The 20,720-nt window shown below is 36.4% G+C and overlaps 1 protein-coding gene, 1 long non-coding RNA gene and 1 pseudogene across 2 annotated transcripts; 2 read left to right on the top strand and 1 right to left on the bottom strand.

Moving 5' to 3' along the window:
• The first annotated feature begins 4,448 nt into the window (after nt 1-4,448).
• On the top strand, nt 4,449-5,343 carry LOC125220715 (toMV resistant protein Tm-2 netted virescent-like). Its single transcript, XM_048122863.1, has 2 exons — nt 4,449-5,112; nt 5,195-5,343. Exons 1-2 carry the CDS (start codon nt 4,449-4,451, stop codon nt 5,341-5,343), a joined length of 813 nt encoding a protein of 270 aa, XP_047978820.1.
• Nucleotides 5,344-5,671: 328 nt separating this feature from the next.
• Nucleotides 5,672-6,575, top strand: LOC125224231. The gene is made up of 2 exons (XR_007176846.1): nt 5,672-6,162; nt 6,326-6,575. It is a non-coding gene; the product is annotated as an uncharacterized LOC125224231 (long non-coding RNA).
• A 1,247-nt stretch (nt 6,576-7,822) lies between these two features.
• On the bottom strand, nt 7,823-16,374 carry LOC125220714 (annotated as a pseudogene).
• Nucleotides 16,375-20,720: the final 4,346 nt, after the last annotated feature.

Here is a 20,720-nt window from a genome sequence, read left to right as displayed (position 1 = left end):
TGTAATTCACCAAATGGATGTCAAAGCCCTTTAATGGGGAATTAAATGAAGAGATTTATATCAAACAACCAAAAGGGTTTTTTCATGCCCGGTAAAAGAACATAAGGTTTGTAAATTGGGGAAAAACTCTTTAGGGGCTAAAACAAGCCCCCAAACAATGGCATCGAAGTTTGATGACGTAAATATTGTCTAATGGTTTTTTATTAAAAAACCCAAACGGAAAGTGTGTATATAGCAAATTTGATGCTACCGGGAAAGGGGTTATCATTTTTCCCATATGTGGATAATGTTGATCTTCTAATTTACCAAGATCAAGTTGATAAAACAAAGACATTTTTTTCATCTAAGTTTGAGATGAAAGACATGGGGAAGGCTGATGTGATTATTGGAATTAAGATCACACATGGAGAACAAGGAATTTCCATTTCTCAATCACATTATATTGAAAGATTTTTGGAAAAAATTTTAAATTCAAAGGATTTTTCTCCGGTTAAGACTCCTTTTTATCCCAAAGGGAAAGCTCGTACCTAATAAAGGAGTTGTTGTAATAAAAATTTAATATTAAATTTTTTGGATCCTTTTAAAGTATCTTTTTGATTAGTACCAGACCCATATAGCCTTTGCGGTTGGGTTGAGTCGATATACTCATAATCCAAGTTTAATCCGGCAAGCCATGAATCAGTATTTAAGTACTTAAAAAGGGAAAAAGGATTAAGGTTGTCTTATTCGGGTTTCCTTTCGTTTTTTGAAGGTTATTCGGATGCAAATTGGATCACCAATAAGGAAGATCATTCTTCCCCCAAATGGTTGGGTATTGGCCCTTTGGGGGTGGTGCTTTTGTTGGGGTCAAAGAAACAAACTTGTATAACAAATTTTCCTGGAATCGGGGTTTGGGCATTAGGGGGGCAGAAATTTTTAAAGAGGGGAAGGCTAAAAATTTGATATATGAGATTCCATTGTGGCCCAAACCGAATCACCTATATTAGATGTGATAGTTTCATTTTCCCTTTAAGGCATATAGTCAAGTGTATAATGGAAAGTCAAGACACTTAAAGGGGTTTGGGAATTAAAAATGATTCGGGGGAACTTATTTTGGGTGGTTTTGATATTAAAGGAGTTTGTAAGAACTCCCTGACAACAAACCCCATCATTTAACCAAAGGGGTTTAAATAGAGACTTTTGTACAAATCGGCTATAGGGATGGGATTAAAGTCCACTACAAAAACTTCCCATATTAAAAATCCCAATTCCCCTTTAGTATTTTTACTAGATGCAAAATTCAATGTGGAAAACTTAATGTTGGAGATTGGAACACATTTTAAAATTCGTCCCAAGGTATGTGTTTAGACCTACAAGTTAAGGAGATTGAATATATAGATTCTTAATAGTTCTTTTAAAAAAAATTTCAAATATAGGGCAAGAATAAAAGGAAAAAATACCCTTTTAAGCATGAAGTTTAGCCGCTTCAAGAAGGGTGGGACTTGGGTTTTGATATGTTTATGAAGGATAAAGGGCATAGGTAGTAAAATATAGTGTCAAGATAGAACTATTCATATGTAAACTTTTTTTGTATATTATCTTCGGGATTAAAATTTAGTTCCCGGGGTTAATCCTTTTGAGAAATTGAATTTTGGAATTTTAATGTACTAATATGGGGAAATTTAATCGTTACGATATTTCATTTATGCAAAAGTTTGAATGTTTGAGATGACTTGTTTTAGTTAATCAAAGGGTTGGGACCAAAAAAGGGAGGATTGTTAGATATTTTTGTGTAATTGGATTAACTTGAATGATCGGTTATTGTTATAATGATACATCATTTAAGTATGGAGGGGGGGGAGTGCAGCTTATTTGGAACCCGGGGTTTTAATATTAGGAGCGAAGCTCCTAGATAGATGAACGGGGGTCCCGGGGGGGCGTTTTTCCTAAAAGGGTCCCGGGGGGAGCCCCTTTTGGTCATTGACGGAAAATTTATGAAAATATAAATTTTGGAAAAATGGAAGGGCTAAATTGCAATTTTGGAAACCTTTAAACCCCCTTTTTTGGGGTTTTATCTCCCCAAAGTTGCAATGTTTCATTGCCCTTTTTCTTTTTCTTCTACCCATCATTTTTTTGGGTTTAATATTATCGAAAAAAAACAAACATATGATCTTTACTTTTGAATTTTATCCCATCAAACTTTTGGTTGAAAAATTGATTTGATCTGAAAGTGATAAAAAACACTTTGGGTATCCGGTTTTTGTTTTTTCCGTTTTATATCTCCCTAACACTACTATGAGAGGATTTTCTTGAATATCGACTTTGAGCTTCCCGGTATGTATGTTCATATATAAAATTTCCCTGAAGCCCCTGTTTACTGGAGACTAAATTTGGGGAAGAGGAAGATGAGTGCATCTACAGAGTATTGCTCCTGTTTTACTACAGGCTCAGTTTTCTTACAAGAATGTGTGTGTTTGCATTCTTTTTTTTTGTGGACAAAATGTTTTAATTTTTTAAATTTTTTCATTCATTAGAAACTTCTTTAAACTAAAGCCTATTTTATACCTTTGAGATATGAGCAAAAAGATTATTATGGAGACAATGTAAAACAATACAAAAGAGTTTAAGAAAATTCATTTTATTTGATTTAAACAGCCTATGATTTAACTAAATTAACACTAGTTGATAGTTCAGTTTTATCATGTACACAATTTTGATTTGAATCTAATTATGGTTTCTCATGTATTGTAATTTTTGCAAATGAAATTAAACTAAATTTAAAAGCGTATAAACGCTACCGAAAAACTGAAAAGCGGTGGTAAACTCCCTGCGAAAGAGACCATCTAGTTCATGGAAATTCACACTCGATTTTTCCGCAAGTCGGTGCAATTTTTGCAAGTGGAGCTCGATGCCATTGAAGATATCGATGGGCGAGGAGTATATGAAAATTTTCTAATAATTTTTCATTGAATTTGGGGTTTAAAGTTCGTTGGTTGATTGATTGCCGGAGGATTATGTATGTGTGTATGTATATACGGGATCTATGATGACAGAGGTTACGTTTAGATTTAATTCTGTTCTAATTAATAGATTTAATCATTTCTGAAATTAAGAAGATGGTGAATATTTGCGATTTTGTAGGGAAACTTAATTGATTTGAGCAGTTGTTCTTACAATTTAGATTCACACCTTTGAGATATGAGCTTTTATAGATGATAATTGATGCCCTTAGTAAAATCTGCTCAAGCTCAACAATGAGCATTATTGATGAAAACAGAAGTTGAAGCTTCTTTCAAGATCATAATTGATGCCCCTAGTGAAACAATGCAAGTCTTGGACAGATTCAAGTACAACCACCGTAATAAAATTATACTATCCAACTACATAATATAATTATCGACTAAACGCTGTATTATTTGCTGAAGGTCAACTATGAGCAAGTTGAGTTTCAGCTGAGTTGTTATCTTGGACATATTCTAGGCACAGACAACAACCTTCATAAAATTATAAGCTAACTACACAATATATTAGTCAAATAACAATCTTGTTTTATTTGCACACGTCAACAATGAGCAGTTGGGTTGTTTTAGATTCAATCATCTTGTTTTTGTGTGATTGCAGTTTTGCAACAAGGTTTCCTTCCTTTGTTTTCCTAGCAAGAAGATATCTGAAAAATGGCATACAATCTTCAAACCCTCATCACCATTCTTGAAGGAATCCTTGAACCTGACCAACACGATGGGTTGTTGATGAAAGCAACCCTCAACTCAGATCTCTCCTCGATAAAGCTACTTCTCTTCAGCAGCTCGTTGATAAATCTTCTCTCACCAAAATAGACAGCCAAATCAGACAAGTAGCACATCAAGCACAAGACATCATTGAATCCCACATGGTTGATCATATGCTTTCTGGATCTGATTGTGTGAGATTCACTTTTCAGCACCAGATCTCCAGCAAGTAACACGAGATCTTGATTCTGTTATTGAGCAAGTGAAGAAGTTCGTGGAGATGGAGGATAAGAAGATGCCGCAAGAACTTTATTCTGCCATGGAACAAGTGAAGCTCGTGGAGGTGGAGGATAAGAAGATGCAGTCTAGCAGTTCATCGAGTGTTGTGGTGGGAATTGATGCTGATCTGATGCAGCTCAACGATCGGCTGACCCATATGGAGAAGAAGCTGGAGATTGTCCCCATCGTTGGTATGGGTGGAGTAGGTAAAACCACTCTTGCTCGAAAGCTTTATGAAGATCCATTGATTGTTGGTCACTTTGGTTATCGTGCTTGGACCACTATCTCTCAAAATTACAATATTCGACAAATTCTCAAAAGCCTTCTTGGTTACATAACTGGAAAAGAATATGATCAGCATAATGATGAGTTAAAAGTTACGTTGCTAAGAATTTGTTTGGTAGAAGGTACTTGGTTGTATTAGATGATATGTGGAGCACACAATTCTGGGATGAAATAAAGATGTACTTCCCAGACAACAACAAGGGGAGTCGCATTGTGATCACCACTGGGGAATCTGGTGTGGCAACCTATGTAGACTCATCGAGTTTGCAACATCAGGTGCAGTTGCTCAGTGGGTCTGAAAGTTGGGATCTGCTTCACCAACTTGTGTTTGGAGAAGAGGATTGCCCTCATGTATTGGAAGTCATTGGTCAAAAGATTGCTGGCCATTGCGGTGGACTTCCTCTAGCCATCAGTGTGATAGGAGGGCTACTATCTACGATCGAAAGATCAGAACATGAATGGAAGAAAATTGGGAACGATGTAAAAGCAGCAATTGCTAAATCGGGTGAGCAATGCTCTAGTATACTGTCTTTAAGTTATAACCACTTGCCGAATCACTTGAAACCATGTTGCTTATACATGGGGCTTACCCTGAAGACTACGAGATTAAAGGCTCTAGACTGTACATTTGTGGGTGGCGAAGGATTTGTAAAATCAAATAGAGAAACAAGTTTGGAGGAAGAGGCACGGGACTGGCTAAAATCTCTAGTAGAGAGAAATCTAATTATGCTTAGAGGAAAGAACAAGTACGGAAATTCAAAGAGTTACAGCATGCATGATATGATGAGGGATGTATGCATTAGGAAATCTGATGAAGACAAGTTTCTGCATGTGAAGAATGGTCCCAAGGTCACATTTTCTAATCCACGCCGAGTGAGTTTTGACATATCAACCTAGCATGAACAATGCTAATGTTTTAACAGAGTCCATGTCACTTACTCGATCTGTTATAGGCATTGGTGATTCTCAGAGGGATGAGATTCCACCCGCTTGCCTTTTTCTCCTCGAGATTGCTAAGGGTGTTGGACTTAATATATATAGAGTTCGTAGAGTTCCCGACTCAAATATTTGAATTTGTCAACCTACGCTCGGGTTTGATGTGCCATCCGAGCTATGGCAGCTCACGGAGTTAAGAAATCTCAAGGTGTATGCAATTAAGTTGTTAAAAGATGAGGAAATGAACTACTGTGTTCTGAAGAAGCTCCAAATAATTTCAGTCACAACTCTAACTAGAGAGGCAGAAACTTGGGATGGTTTCCTCAAAAGCATTCCAAATATCAAAAAGTTGGGGATTGATGATGGCTACAGCAGAAGATCCACGGCAATCGATCTTACTTATCTTCACAAACTTGAGATATTAAGATGCAATTATATCAGAATCATACCCTTTTGGGAGACGGTTCGGATTGTTGTTCCAGAGTTATGTTTCCCTGTAACATCAGAAAACTAGTACTCTGTGGATGTGAAATAAATTCGGGAGTGTTGGGGACTCTATGTGATCTACATAAGCTGGAAGTGCTCAAGATAAACGCATGCAGTTTTAAAAGCGAGGAGGAGACACGCGATGAAAAGTGGGAGGTAGCAGAGGGAGATGAGTTCCCCTCACTGCAGTTTCTGTATCTCGAATTTTTGATTCTTGTGAGTTGGATAGCTGATGAGACCAACTTTCCCATACTCCACCACCTCCGTATAGATAACTGCATATATCTAGAGAAAATCCCTAGCGGCATTGGAGAAATCCCAACGCTCCAATTAATAGAGTTGGATGGATGCAGCGAATCCGCAGTCGCCTCAGCAAAAAGCATTGTGGAGGAACAGCAAATTGAATATGACAACAACGATCTCGAACTTCGTATCCTAAACCCACGCTAGTGAACGCCACTTCCAAAAGGTAACCATTTCTTCTACTTGAAGATTTTGAATGCACTGTGGTTTCAACAACAGGTGGGGCTAAGTAGGATTGGCAACTTCATTTATTTTCATTTATATTTAATATCAGAAAGTGTTACACTGTATCTTATTTATCTTTTCTTCTTTATCAAATCTTCTTCAAGTGTAAGGAGTTGGATGCAACGCAGCCTTGTGTCCTCATATGGAGCTAGTGCGAGAATGAGCCAGCGACCTTCTTCAGTCAACGAGTTCCGTTTTCTGACTCGATGAACATCATTTGTGCAAGTTTTTATATTGTAATATCGTTAAAGATTCAAGAAAATTTCTATAAAATTCACCTACTTTTGTACTAATACATACTAGTATATTTCATAATTACTGGGTTTTCGGAGTACTCTTTTCCTCGCAGCTTAATTTCCATTGTTTTTTTAGTTCGTCTATTTGGATTTCAGATTTTCAGTTATACTTTTACTTCACATTTTAGTTTTTTTTTTAAGAATTCATATTTCAGTTCTTGAATTCAATAATTATCAACTATGCCAGAGATTCAACACAACGTCACAAAATATCATAAACCAAAATTGATTTTTGTGTATTTAAGATCACATATTGCTAATTTAGTATAAAAAGATATCAAAAGAAAAATGTATGTTTCATCCCCACTTAGAAGAAATGTAAAAAAACAAAATAATCAAGGGCAGGTAGAAATCATGCATTAAACAGCATCTATTCAAACAGAACCTTAAGGATCAAAAAACATCACTCTTGATAAGGAGTACAAGTCTTACAAAGCACAAGAGAAACGAGACGTATCGCGTAAAAGCTACAACGCTATGGGTTCAAGACTATTCTAGGATACACACAAACCATATACACAAGAGAAGAGTATTGGGATTACTGGTGTCATTAATACGCCTTGTTTCCAGCTATTTGCTGTAATGAGGTATGAATTGCTCGGTCAAATGGTGGAGATGATCGTTTTCCCCTCGAGGAGGGATAACGCCTGCAACAACCAGTTAAACAGCGTCATAACTCATCGAACTGACTCTAAAATGTTTCTTCAGTAGGTAATTGATTAATTGATTTGCTATAAAACTGTCATAGAAGGCATAGAATGCATAAACTGATTGTGGCATGAGATTAAATACTAAGTACCTCTACCATTGACGTCGCATCTCAGGTTCAGTTTGAATACATGCATATGCAGTTCTAGCCATGTAGTAGAGTTCACATGTGGTACATGGCTCCTCAAGACGGGATCGGAAAGTTCCTTAAATGAAAGAGCCTCAATAAGAGGAAATGCCTGAAAGGAATTGAATGATATCAACAGCAGACATACGATAAGTACTTTGAAAATAGTTCTAGCAAGTTTAACTCGGAATTGGATGTGTCGTGTAAGTTTCTGATAACTGATGTCGGCTTATCAGAAAACAAATACAAATATGCCTTGCAATAACAAACAAAGAGAGTCCAACACGACGACCCACTGCCTGAGAGGAACTTGTTGGCCATCTCTATCCAAATCTATCGACCTGCGTCCAGAAATCAATTGTATCAAGATGACACCAAATGCATAAACATCTGTCCGTATAGAGACAATGCCGTCCTCAGCATACTCTGGCGCAAGGTATCTGCAAAACACAAGAAACCACAAGTTCAACTCATCTATAAAATTTTTGAAGGTAACATGACATGAAGGACCAACGGTAGACATAATATACTCACCCAAGGAGCCAAGAATTCTCGTCTGTACGTCATCCCCATCCATCTTCCACTTTGCAAACCCAAAGTCCCCAAGCTGTTTGCGGAGAACAAAAATTATGGGGAGAATAAAGTTAGCTGCTAGAACATTAGTAGATGAAAATAATTGAAGCAAAGACTCAAAATCAATTTGACAATCCTCCAAATGAAGGACGACTAAATGAATACAGAAGGTTTAAGGATCACCATAGGAACAAAGTCATGCGTGAGCATTATATTGCCTGGCCGAACATCCCGATGGATGATTGGACTTCCACGGCACTCCTCATGCAGGAAGCGCAGCCCTTTGGCAATTCCAATGGCAATAGTATACCTCTGGTGCCATTCAAGAACACGCTCTGTATTTTCTGTCAAAATTCGATAAACTGGTTGAGGCAGCTGGTAGCAATAGAAGATGTAAAGACTTCATAATTGTAATTACCGAATAAATGCCAGTTGAGTGATTTATTGCAAATGTACTCATAAACCAAGATGTTACGGTCTTCTTTGAAACAATGACCAAGCAGCATCACAATATTCTTATGATGCGCAAAGCTTAGGATGTACACTCGGAATTAAATTCTGAAAGCCCGACTGTACTCGCTTCCCTTTGCACCTTTGCCGCAATACGCTGGCCATCTTTCAGCCTGCCTAGATATACAGGACCATATCCTCCTTCTCCTAGCAAATTGTCAGATGAAAAATCATCTGTTGCGAGCTGTATATCCACGTAACTATATCTCGTAGATATGAGCTCCGTGCACAGACCACAAGTCACGCACATAGCAGGTCCGTTGGGGAATTCTGTGAAGTGCGATGTAACTGCTGTGGTATCACCAGCGGAGGAAAGTTGTATTCATTGTTGCCATTATCAGAGCCACCTACAGACATTCCTCATTACAATTAAACGTATGTAAGATGGGAACATCAATATAATAGTCAATGCATAAAAGATGCACAAGCACTCTGACCTGATTTCTCTAGCTTAGGATTCGAGTTTGTCTCAAAATCATATCTTGAGGAAGAGCTATGCTTCTTCGGCGTGGATGGAATTGAAGGCACCCCATTCTTTGCCATCTCTGAGCTTTCTATCGAATACATAGATCCACGGTAGCTGAAAGGTATGGTGGGCTGCTCGTTGTTTTCATTACCATGAATCGGTAGAACTGGCACATGCTTGGATAGAGTAGAAGAGCTTATCTTCAACATATTCGATTTTTTGTTAGAGGAATGCGATCTCAGAACTTCCACTGTGAGTTATCAAGAATCAGAGCAACCTTGCAAGGTATGTGTCTTTGGTAAAACCTCAAATCCCTTCTTAGGTGCCTGTTATTGTAGATATTGGATCAATACCACATATATCTGATACGCAACTGAAGAATAACATATACTAGTTGATTTTTCACATCTCTTTGTATGAACAAAATAAAGGTATCGAAATTTCACACGTAAAGGTATACCACACTTTCTTGATTTAAGGAACTATGCGGTGGGAAAAGGCCAAAAAGGTATATGTCCAGAATATGGATTATGATTGAAGAATATAGAAGTGATGTTTCTTGAACTGATGGAAGAAAGATGCTTATCCTCAATCGATCTAATCAACTTCGGTTTCACAAATTTTATTATTATCCACCTCCAATATATGGTATAATTCTCTATTCAACCCAAGCATAGCGAATTGACAAAGGTTTTTGTGGCATCGGAAATTAAAGGCTTGTCATTGTGTAACCGAATACATCCAAGCAATGCCATCATCATGATCACTGTAGCATAGAAGTATGAAGTCTCAAACATTACCTATCAAGTATAACCCATGTTGGTTCAGAAGTTGCAACTTCTTGCATAACAACCTTCCTCATGGGAGTTCCAGCAGTAACTTTAACTTCTATATCTACCTGCACGATGATAAGAACTATGAAACAATTCCGCTTCCTGAAGATAAAGTTGCCACTCAAAAGAATACGAATAGTCTAAAAAGACAAAACATGTTTCCAGATAAGCTTATGCTACAACATAACATGATTAAACTGAATGTTCACTATCCTAGGCAAAAATGAATCTTGATTATGAAGGCATGATACTATCAAGCACTGCATCATGTTGAAACTATCACTTAGGGGCTCACTAATAGGCATCAATGATGATCAAACAGCTCCGAAGACAACAGCAAGCAACAAACTTATAATGAAGTGAAAATCCAAGCACACATACTCGTTACAAAGTCTCGATTTTATATTAAAGACAGCATTCCCCATCTCCACATAAGAAACAGGACTTCATTCAGTACCAATAGAAATGAGAAATTTACCCCTTCTGCTTCACATTCTTCGGCACTCTTCTGGAGCATGTTGACATACAAATCAACCATTTTAGAAACATGTTCTTCTTGCGTGTATGTGTTGTTCCGAAGAAATTATCAGGAACCACCTCCACGGAATAACCCTGCGCAGAAATAGTAACCAATAAACAGAGTTTCAGAAGATAGATATAAAGCAAAACAATAGGCAGCCGACATGATGTATGATCTGATTCCTAAATTTAGCAGACCCACAGAATGTTACCAACGAGCAAAGGAAAAGCCTTACAAATTAAAACGCCTAAATTACAACCTTTCCAATCCCATGATCTTTCGATACACAACAATAGAGAGTGGAATCTATCTATATTTCAATAAATTTGCAGCTGAAATAAGATGCATAAAATTTTACATGATTGCTAATCTTGAACAATCACAATAAGACCCCCAATTTCACTCAAATCCATCTCCATACACAGAAAAAGGAAAACACTGCAACTTCCTCTTACACCTGAACTTTAATCACAATTCACAATGCAAAAACTTACTAGGATGCAAGATCCTATGCAACGCCCCAAAAACCACAATCGTATCCCCTGAATTCACGATACCGGCCTGCATCAGAACATTATGAATCGAATGCCTAAACTCATGACTGCCGTGATACTTGGTGGCATCACACACAAACAAAATCCGCGTTGAGCGACCACCCCTATAACTATCACTCCTACTCCCCATAACTGATGGAATGAAGAATTTTTTTTTTAAGAAAAACCCCAAAATTAAAAACCTTTTTTCCCCTAAAAGAAGAGCATGAATCAGGAGGAAATATAAGGGAAATCATGAATTAGGCCAAAAAACTCGCAGCGCGAGTGAAGTGAGTTTATCAATCAGATTCCATCAACGAATCAGAAAATTTAAATTTTCCTCGGTTTAAGGAAGTAGAGCAAACCCGATGAATATGCGGCGGATATTCGAAGTACAGAGCGGGGGGAAGGGAGGCCTCCAATGATGAGAGAAAAAATAGATCCGTTGAAGAATTTCACCTTTTTTGGAGGGTTTGTGAGCTTCAAAAAGCCAAAATTGGTCTTGGTTTCTCAGAAGTCGGTCGAGTCCCCGTTCCTACCTTCTGAATTTAGATCGATTTTCTTCCAGGTTTTAAGGACTTTGATTACAGGGGGGGAAAATATGCTATGAAAAAGAAAAGAATAGAAATAAAATAGTTTTTTATTTTATTTTATTAAAAGGGGTGCTATAGTTATTTAAATTACAAAATACTAGTATATCTTTTCTGTCTTACTGTAAAAAGGGGAAGTCTTTTGGTGATCCTTGCTTCATTCTAAGAAAAAAGAATTTTAATGAAACCATCTTTTTTTGCATAACATCATTTTTAATAATTTGACAAAATTCAACCTGTAGTATAAAGGCTGATTAATAATACGTGATTTTCTTGTAAATGTGTGAATTTTCATTTAGGGTTTAAACACTTTTTTAGATCTAAACACATTAACTTGTTTTCCATTGGAATTTTTTTTTCCCCAAAATTAAAGCGTGTATGTCGGAAGTGTCATACAACCGTCGACCATGAAAAATGATTGTTTTTAAAAAAAAGAAGGTGATTTCTTGTAAATAGGTTCCGATTATTCTTTTTTTAAAATTTTTTTAGTTTTTTAGAGTTTCCCAACTTTTGGATTTTATAATTTTTCGATAGATGTTTCCATCAATTAGTTATTACTACCATTCAAATTCTTTTAAAAATTTATGTGAATATTACAAGCTGTTTTTTCCCGTATGAATATAAAAGTTCATATATCTCTGTGGTAAGATAAGTTGCATATTCAAATCTTGCAAGGAGTTCTGTGATTGTATTTAATCTAAGCATTTGTGCCTAAAAACATGACTATGTTACAATGAATCATAAAAAAAACCAAAACCCAAAATTTAATTTGATTGTTGACGCCAATGCAATTCATAAACAGTTCCTGTCTGCGAAAAAAGGCGAACCAATAAATTTACAAAAAGCCCAAAATAGGCAATATAATTCACAAAAAAATTGATTGAAATAGTACGTCACGAAATTTTTTTCTCGAAAGTCTTGTATTATATTCAAAAGAAAAGTTCAGGAAAAAATCGTATATTTATGTGCAAACCCGATTGTCGTGACACATTTCGCCAGTTGCCACATAGATGATAATATGACATTTGTTGTCCATTTGCTTTAATTTGATCAGAATTGCTCGTATATAAAAAATCTATACTACTTAAAAGTGGCAGTGGCAGTTTATTAAATTTACTATTATCCTTTTTTGGGGGGAAAATGGTAAAACCATCTATACTACTTAAAATGGCGGCCTTTATTAAATTTACTATAATACCCTTTTTTTGGGGGGAAAATGGTAAAACCAGATGTATTTACTTTTTTTTTATGTTAAAAGTGGCGTTTATTAAAGATATAATACCCTTTTTTGGAGGAAAATTAAACGATTATTTACTTTTTTTTTATGTTATTCTTATGAACTATAGTGTTATTGTTATTCTTATTTTTTGTTTGCATTTATGAATAGTTATGCTTTGTTAATTGAAACAAGAAATTATTTATTCTTAAATAGTTTACTTTTTTTTTTTTTGTAAAAAAAATTTTTACATTTTCTTTATTTGTATGTCTTATTATTTCTGTTCTTTTTTTCTCTTTTTTTTTCCCCCAAATCTCTCTATCTTTTTCATTTCTTACTTTATCCTTCATTTACATAACCCCTAAACACAATTTTTCTTGTTCGTGGAAAAAAAACGTTATTCTATTGAACGGGGGGAGTATCAATATCCTTTAAAAAGAAATGTTTTGGGTGGGGGGAGAGGAGTACAAATATCTTTAGTTGTTGTTTATAATATTTTCAATTATTTATAATATTACAAATACTTATTTTAATTAATTTTTATTTCTAGAAAATTTTTATACTTATATACTCTATATTCTTATTTTTAAAACTTTTATCCTTATGACGTTAACACTAGTTAAGAAAATCTCAAAGTTCCCGTATTTAGATTTTTTTGAATTGATAACATCCTTTAATACACAAAACACACATGCACTTTTTAGTTAAAATGTCACAAATCCATCCCAAAACAAGATGTACATTACATACTATATTTTGTCTACTTTCATCGACAATTTTTGATCATACTTGTGTTTGGTCCCCTAAAAAAGTTACAAAGCCGTATATTTTCGTCGAAATTGAAGGGGCACTTTGTCACCTTATCGAAGCTGCAAGCCTCTCCTCTTATTATCATGGGGTATAAATTGCTCCGACATGGGGAAGATGATGTTCTTCCCCCCGAGTATGCATACGACTACAAAAGGCTTCGTGTTATGACATAAATTGAGGGGGAAAAAACCCAATATAAAACCTCAAATTCTTTTTTGGAGTAAAAGGGGGGGGTTAGAAAATATACCAAAATAGTTCTCCCTCCATTCTATAGTAATAGTTATTTTGTCTTTTTAAAGACAAAGAGTCATTTCCCATTTTAGTAAAAGTCAACACATTTTTCCCCCTTACTTTACTCTCTCTTATTTTTCTCTCTTTATCTTTTCCCCTTTTTTCATTTTCCACTTTATTCCCCCCCTTATTTAACTCACCTAACACAATTTTTTTTTAAACTTTTGGGAAAAACGCCCCCATTACTAGGGGAAAAAGGGGGTTTTATATAGATCACTTATCGACCAAAAATTTCGGGAAAGGGAAAGTTTGCATTTCGTATCCACATTTCTAAAGACTACTAAACTTTTAAAATAAAACACACCTCCCATAGTTGGGGGGCGACGGGGGGGTCGTAGGGGACGGAGGCGGGTCGAGCCATGTTGTAGGTTCATAGGCGCAGTAGGCAGCCCCGAGGCGTGGATCAACGAGATCATCCAACGCCAGAGATTCAATTTAAGAAAAAAGCCTGTCACACAAACAAAAAAAAAAACATTTTGAACTCTACTTGTGCAACTAGACCTAATTTAGTCTAATTAATAGTAACTACTTGTGCAACTAATAAAAAAAAAACCACGCACCCATTCCCTGATCGACTGCTGCTGATCCCCGGCTGCCGAAACCCCCCGCCTTCCGCCCCAAAAAGCTGGAAACTATGCCGAACGCATACACGTCTGCCTTCACACACCCAATGCTGCCCTCTGGTGCCACATATCTGCACAAGGGCTTCTCCAAATAAGAAAAATGCAACATAGTTTCATGGATATTCCAACATATGAAACTTCACAACTCACCCAAGATTTCCCAAAAAAATTTCTCTGTTTATCAATTTCGAAGTGCTATACTTAGCAAGCCCAAAATCTCCCAGCTGTTGAGAATCAAATTAGCACAAAAATTTCGGTCGGGGTCAGCCCCTCAGCTTACAAAACAGAGTTTCAATCAAGTTGAGGCAAAAAAAAAATTTTCCATTGGAATAAGGTCTTGTGTTAGCATCACATTGGTTGGCCTAACGTTGCAGTGAACGATGGGACTCCGCAGCACTCATGTAAAAACTGCAGCCCTTTTGCAGCGCCGACAGCGATAGCGTATCGCTGGCTCCATTCAAGAACTCCAGCTGCATTATCTGTTTAAAAAAGGGTGGCATCAGTTATAGTGCTATGCTTAGGGGAGCTCGAGCCCCGATCACTTTAACTTAGCAATTTTGAAATTAAAAAAAAAAAAATCCCTTACCAAATAAATGCCACTCCAGAGACTTGTTGTGCATGTACTCATAAATCAAGATTCTAAGGTTTCCCTTGCTGCAGTAGCCAAGAAGCGGGACAATGTTCACGTGTCGAGCAGCGCTGAGAATCGAGACTTCATTAAGAAACTCAGCAGAAGTCTGTGCTCTTGTCTCCTTCTGCACCTTCACAGCCACAAGCTGCCCATCACTGAGCTTGCCCTTGTAACGATCCCTACCCTCCTTCGCCAATGAAGTTTCGAACAGAAGTCATCCCCTTGCAGTCTGCACGATCGAATAGCTGCATCCCTGTAGGTAAAGGGCCCGTTCGTCTTCTCAAAACCCACGAGGAAAAGGCTTACCCAAAACCCTGGGCATCTTGGATTTGGTCCCACTTCCCCCCCCTGCCTTGTTTTCTTCCTTGCAATCACTAAGTTTGATTGTACTCAACCTCGTGTCCGCCTTGCCAAAAATTTGTCGAGCGGGCGTCATCTGTTGCAGTCTGCCGGGAATGCTGGATCTCAGTGATTAAAGGAATGGTTCGTCTCCTCAGAATCACAAGGGAAAGGCTGATCAGAAACGTTGGAACCTTTTGGGTTTTTCATCGTCCCCCCGCCTTTTTTTTCTTCTTTGGGATCGTTATCTGCACGAGTTTTTCCCGAACTGGTCTTTGCAAGAATGTGAAGGGACAGATTGGAAATTTTTCATTAGTCCACATTTCCCTTTCCCGGGTTGAAATCGGAGGAATATTCACCTGCCTCAATCTTCATCTCCAGTGGCTCGAATCACAAACCATCTTGTTCCCCACTTTCCTGGAACCGTGTTTATCTTCTTCCTCGATCTCAATCTCTCCTGCATAAACTGCAAAAGACATAAGCCCAAAGATAAATGCATTTGAAGTGTTAAAAAAACTATTTTTTTTAAAGGACTTTGGAATTTTTTTCAATTGGTTTGAGAAAATTGTATTCTAGTTCGATTCCAAATCATTTGTTTTTATAAAATTAAATAATTGATACGAAATTAAACAGGAAGAATTAATCTCCCCACTACACACAAATGCATATACAATACAAAATTGGATGTGTGCACTTTTTGTATTGCGTAACCGGTGTTTTGTTTGTGTGTTGTTTTGTGTGTGTGTGCAGTGTCTTATGCATGTAAGTATGTGTGGGTTTTGTATAGTGTGTGTTGTGTTTTGCAGTTTTGTGTAATATTGCAACTATTTTTGGGTTTAATTTAAGGCCAAAATTCCCAAAAACCCACTCAAAATTTCCCTTTATACCAAAACCAAACATAGTCTTCGAACCTTGTGATTCTTGTAAAGGGCTCGGTACTCTCATCGTCCCAGGGGGCAGGGTTCTCCTCAGAGTTGTCCCAAAGGAGGGCCATCAAGCCGTTGTTTGGATTACAAGACCTTTCGGGAATGGAAAGGAAAGGGGCCTGGTAAGGGCATGTCCTCTCATCTTCTTGTGTAGGAGGCATTAAACTTGCCCCAACGGGAAATCAGCTTATGCTTCGTGTTTTCTGTGCCGGGGTCGATGTTTATAAGGCCTCAGTATCTCCAAACCAAAATTTTCACGCACTTTTAACCCTTTTCAAGGGAAAATTTTTAAAAAGGGGCAAGACCTTGTTTCCCTTTTTTGTTTCCCGAAATAGTGGAAACATCAGATTGACATGTGCATAATTTGAAATGTGAATTTACCTTGCGGATTCGATCAAAAAACGGGAAAAAAATTATTCAACAAGTAAGTTTTTTTCTTGTGTTTATGTACACAACTTCCCAAAATCTTTTTGAATCTGATTTGTTTCCCCATCTTTTTTTCAGCCTATTTTCTTTTGTATTGTGTTAATAAACTCAAAACGCAATATTGATAACGAATCTAGATTGTTTTTAAGGTTGCCTATCATTAGATGATGGCCGGGGAATTTTGATTGGTTTTATGTCAACTCAAATATAATTATGCATCTAGGGTTTTTTTTAGATTCGTATCAAGAATTTGGACATACCTATCAAGTATTGTCCATGTTGCACGATGATGATATTTCTTCTACAAGAACATCAAACAAAGGAGCTCCCAAATATGATTTTCAGGATTTCCCCCCCTATTCAAAAGGGTTTTTTGTGAATGCAATGTAAATTTGTTTTTTTTTTCCAAAAAAAAGATAATAGGATCTTGCTTTGAAAATATTCCCCTTACATTCAACGGCCCGCTTTTGGGTGTGTTTAAAAACTCTTGAGCTTTTTAGAAACGTCTTCCTGGACCCCACCGTGTGCTCCCACAAGGTTTATGTTCTACTTGGATCTTGAACCCCACTGTAGTAGAGATACATAAGTTGACAATGAGCATGTAATAAAATTGCAATAAATAAACAATTATATGAAACTATATGTCACTGTCAGTATCCCTTTCCAATTGCAGTATGTTGGATTTTCAAGAACATAAGTGAAACTATATGTCACGGGCGTGGGCTCCTTCCGTTCACTACGGCAGACGTCTGGTAGGACGTCGTCGGCGACGCCTATTGCGATCGTCGCCATTGAGACGCTCTTACATAAATTCTGAATCACATAGGTAAAAATCACATCTTTCTTAGCATAAGATTAGGGGAGAGCAAAGAATTGAAAATCAATTACCCAAACCAAATTTTATATTTTGGTTCGAATTTCAATTAGTTTGATTTTATTTTTAAGAAAATTAGTTTATCGGTTTGTTCAATTCAGGTGACAAAAATTTGAAAAATAAAATAGAAAACTAATTTATTTTTAAAATTATAATACTAATATACATAACACGTACACTCATAACAAAAATTAATTAGACCGTGATTTTATTTATAAGAAAACATTTTTTTTTCAGTTTGATTTGATTTTGTTAAAAATCAAACACTCACCCTCTTATCATGCAAGATTTAACACGTACTATATATTGACGCTTATGAAGACAAATTGTCAAAGTGAAAAATAGTTGTCTATTTAACTATGAGAAAATGGACTCAATAAAGCTCCTACCAACACTTTTTTCTGCGTCCGTCCCTGTTTACCAACACCTTTTATAGTAAACGAGACATAGAATTACTTACTGGGATGAAGGACTCTGTCCAGCGCTCCCAGGAACGTGATTGTTCTAACTTCTTCGAACGTCTGTTCCCTATCCAAAACATCATTAATAATCTTCTTGAACTCGTCGATGTCATGAGTTTTGTATGCGTCGAAAGCAATCACAACGCCACCAAGCATGAGAGGAGTGCACCGCCTGGTGCTGCAGCTCCAGCAACGAATGAATCCATGCGATTCAATCTAGAATGTTCTATGTAAATTCAAGAACAACACAAATCTCCTTTAAGGAAAATCTATTACATGACAGAGTTTCATTCCTTAGCAAACTTATGCACCTTTCTATTGTTTGTTTTCTGTCATTGTTTTTGTCATTTGTCAATTGTGTGAGAAAAGGATAACAATAGTGATATATATGTGTTTAATATTTGATTATATATACAAAACAGGCTGTGTAAGAGGGACAACATAGACATTATCGAAGCACAGCCGATGATGTTCTCAAGAACACTATGTTTTTGGGTATCTTGTTATCGAGGCTAAACAACACAAGTGTCGTAGGTGGCTAGCATTTTGAACCTTGTACGTGGTCGTTTTGTGCATTAATCGTGTCGCTACGTCTCACTTTTCTTGTTTGTTATTGTCTTCTCTAATAGTTATATGAGTGCGTCTGTGCGTGTTTGGTGTATATAAAACTTTCGTTAAATTCTGGTTTTGTACAACAACTTTAAATATGTACTTGAATTACTGAATTGTTGATTTATTCTGATTTTGCAACAAATCAAGATTGAATTGGTTAATCTATTATAATACGACTTTGTTTTGTAGCATACCATGTCATGTCCGATAGTGCCATGTTACATAACAAATCAATAGTTCGGTAATTTACAAACATGTTTTAACGTTGATATGTATAACCAGAATTTGCCAGAAGCCAAAAATTTCAAAAGAAATTACATGCAAATTTTCCTTGATGAATTTTATACTGAATCATTGAGTGTAACGAAGATAGGTCACAGGTAGAGTAGGATAAGTATGTCCTGGCATTGAAATATTTGTTGGCCAACTATTACGGACAATTTCGAACCTCCCAAATCATCATCTCATCAATATAAAATAAATATGAGCTCTATACATACATAATTTGTATTCCAATATACAGATAAACATACACAACAAAATACCAATGAATCAGACAAAAGACTCTACATTTACAAGAAAATGATCATTCTAGCATGAACTTGAGTAAACTATGTTGAACAATTCAGCAGAAAAAAATAGATATTTCTTGTTGAAATACTTAGTACTCTCTCCTCGTCTCTGTGGAAGTGTAACTGTCTTTGCACACTGAACGAAATCCAGCTGATCTCAGTTGCTTGAGGAAATAAGCTGCGATAAACATAGACATCAGAAGGGTTCTCAAATTTATCTGTCGGGCAGAATAAGCTTTCCACTCTGCACCAAAACAGTGAATTTTGAGATATTGTTCAGTATTTTGGCTGACCTTGGTTTCCTTCTTTCGTCTGGCAAGCAAACGGTTCTTTGAACCCTTTCGATAATCTCAGCCACAAAGATACAAGTTGTCTGCCTGCAATAAACTTTATTTACCGATGATTGGTTGGGAATCATCAGAGGATACTGATGATATTGACAAGGCAGACGCGGAATCTGGTAAAAAACATAGGAAATATCCACGCGTTAAATTCACAATGCCAAGACAAAAAAAAAGCATAAGATCGATCACGGTTATTGGAAAACAGTGAATTTTTTAAAAAAAAATGAATTTTACAAGTCTATAAAACAAACCCCCCCTTAAGACAGATTACTAGATCTACCCTACTATGCAAGCCTCGAGAATCCTTATGTTGATGTTTGGGTTTTTTTCAAGGATGAAATATATGATAGAGATCCCCATTATCTATTTTCATAGTAGTTGTTTTACTTTTCTAGTTTAGGGATATAAATGCCCTTTTGAAGAGCATTACCCAAAAATAAATGTTTAGAGGACATTTTTAACTTTAGGGTCTCTTGAGGATGGTTCTTCTTTGTTTCAGTTCAAGTTCTTCTTCCCCTTTGCTTTTTGTACTTTCCATCTTCATTCACCAATTGATATAGAGTAAAGGAGATAAACAAAGGGAACAAAAAAAACGCAAAAAAAGGGAACTTAAATTGAAAGAACAACCCTAAAGATATCAAAAATCCTCAAGAGGGGCACAGTTGATACCGCCCAAACTGTTTATTTTCCAGATATCTAGTTTTTCCCAAAGAAACTATTTAGGTTTTCTAACTCTAAACTGGGAAATAAATCAACTCAAAGAAAACAAATCTAATCATAACAAGGGATAATGGAGTTTTTAGCCTGATCTCAAAAAAACCCTTCAAGGCGGGTGAAGAGATATTTTTTTCTGTGATAATTCATACTAACATACATTTCAAAACATCTACCAAATTTTTTCCAAAAATCTAAAAACCCATTTTAAAAAATAAAAGGGGGTGTGTTTATCTTCTTTTTGTTAATTAAAGGGTTTCCCTGCCCGTGTTCTTCATAGTTCAATATCAATATATGGGGTTGCATTGAAAAGTTTTAGATACAAAATTGCAAAATATGAAATTAAACATCAAGAAGATACAAAAATTTAAAACCAAAATAGCAGAAAAAAGTACTATTCTTCTTTCCCCAATCATTCCCCTCCGCGATCTCCCCTCAGTTGATGAAACGTTATCATCTCCAGTCGAATATCCGCAAAATCCCAAAAACGACCCCATTTTCCTA

Source organism: Salvia hispanica, chromosome 4 (assembly GCF_023119035.1).
Source record: "Salvia hispanica cultivar TCC Black 2014 chromosome 4, UniMelb_Shisp_WGS_1.0, whole genome shotgun sequence".
NCBI lineage: Eukaryota > Viridiplantae > Streptophyta > Magnoliopsida > Lamiales > Lamiaceae > Salvia > Salvia hispanica.
This window is presented reverse-complemented; position numbering and strand designations above follow the sequence as displayed.

Excerpts from the sequence above, each read along its gene's own strand:
- LOC125220715 (XM_048122863.1), top strand. The coding sequence starts at position 4,449 with ATGTACTTCCCAGACAACAACAAGGGGAGTCGCATTGTGATCACCACT. Across the intron at positions 5,113-5,194 it reads GTTTCTGCATGTGAAGAATG|AGTCCATGTCACTTACTCGA; the intron begins GTCCCAAGGTCA and ends ATGTTTTAACAG.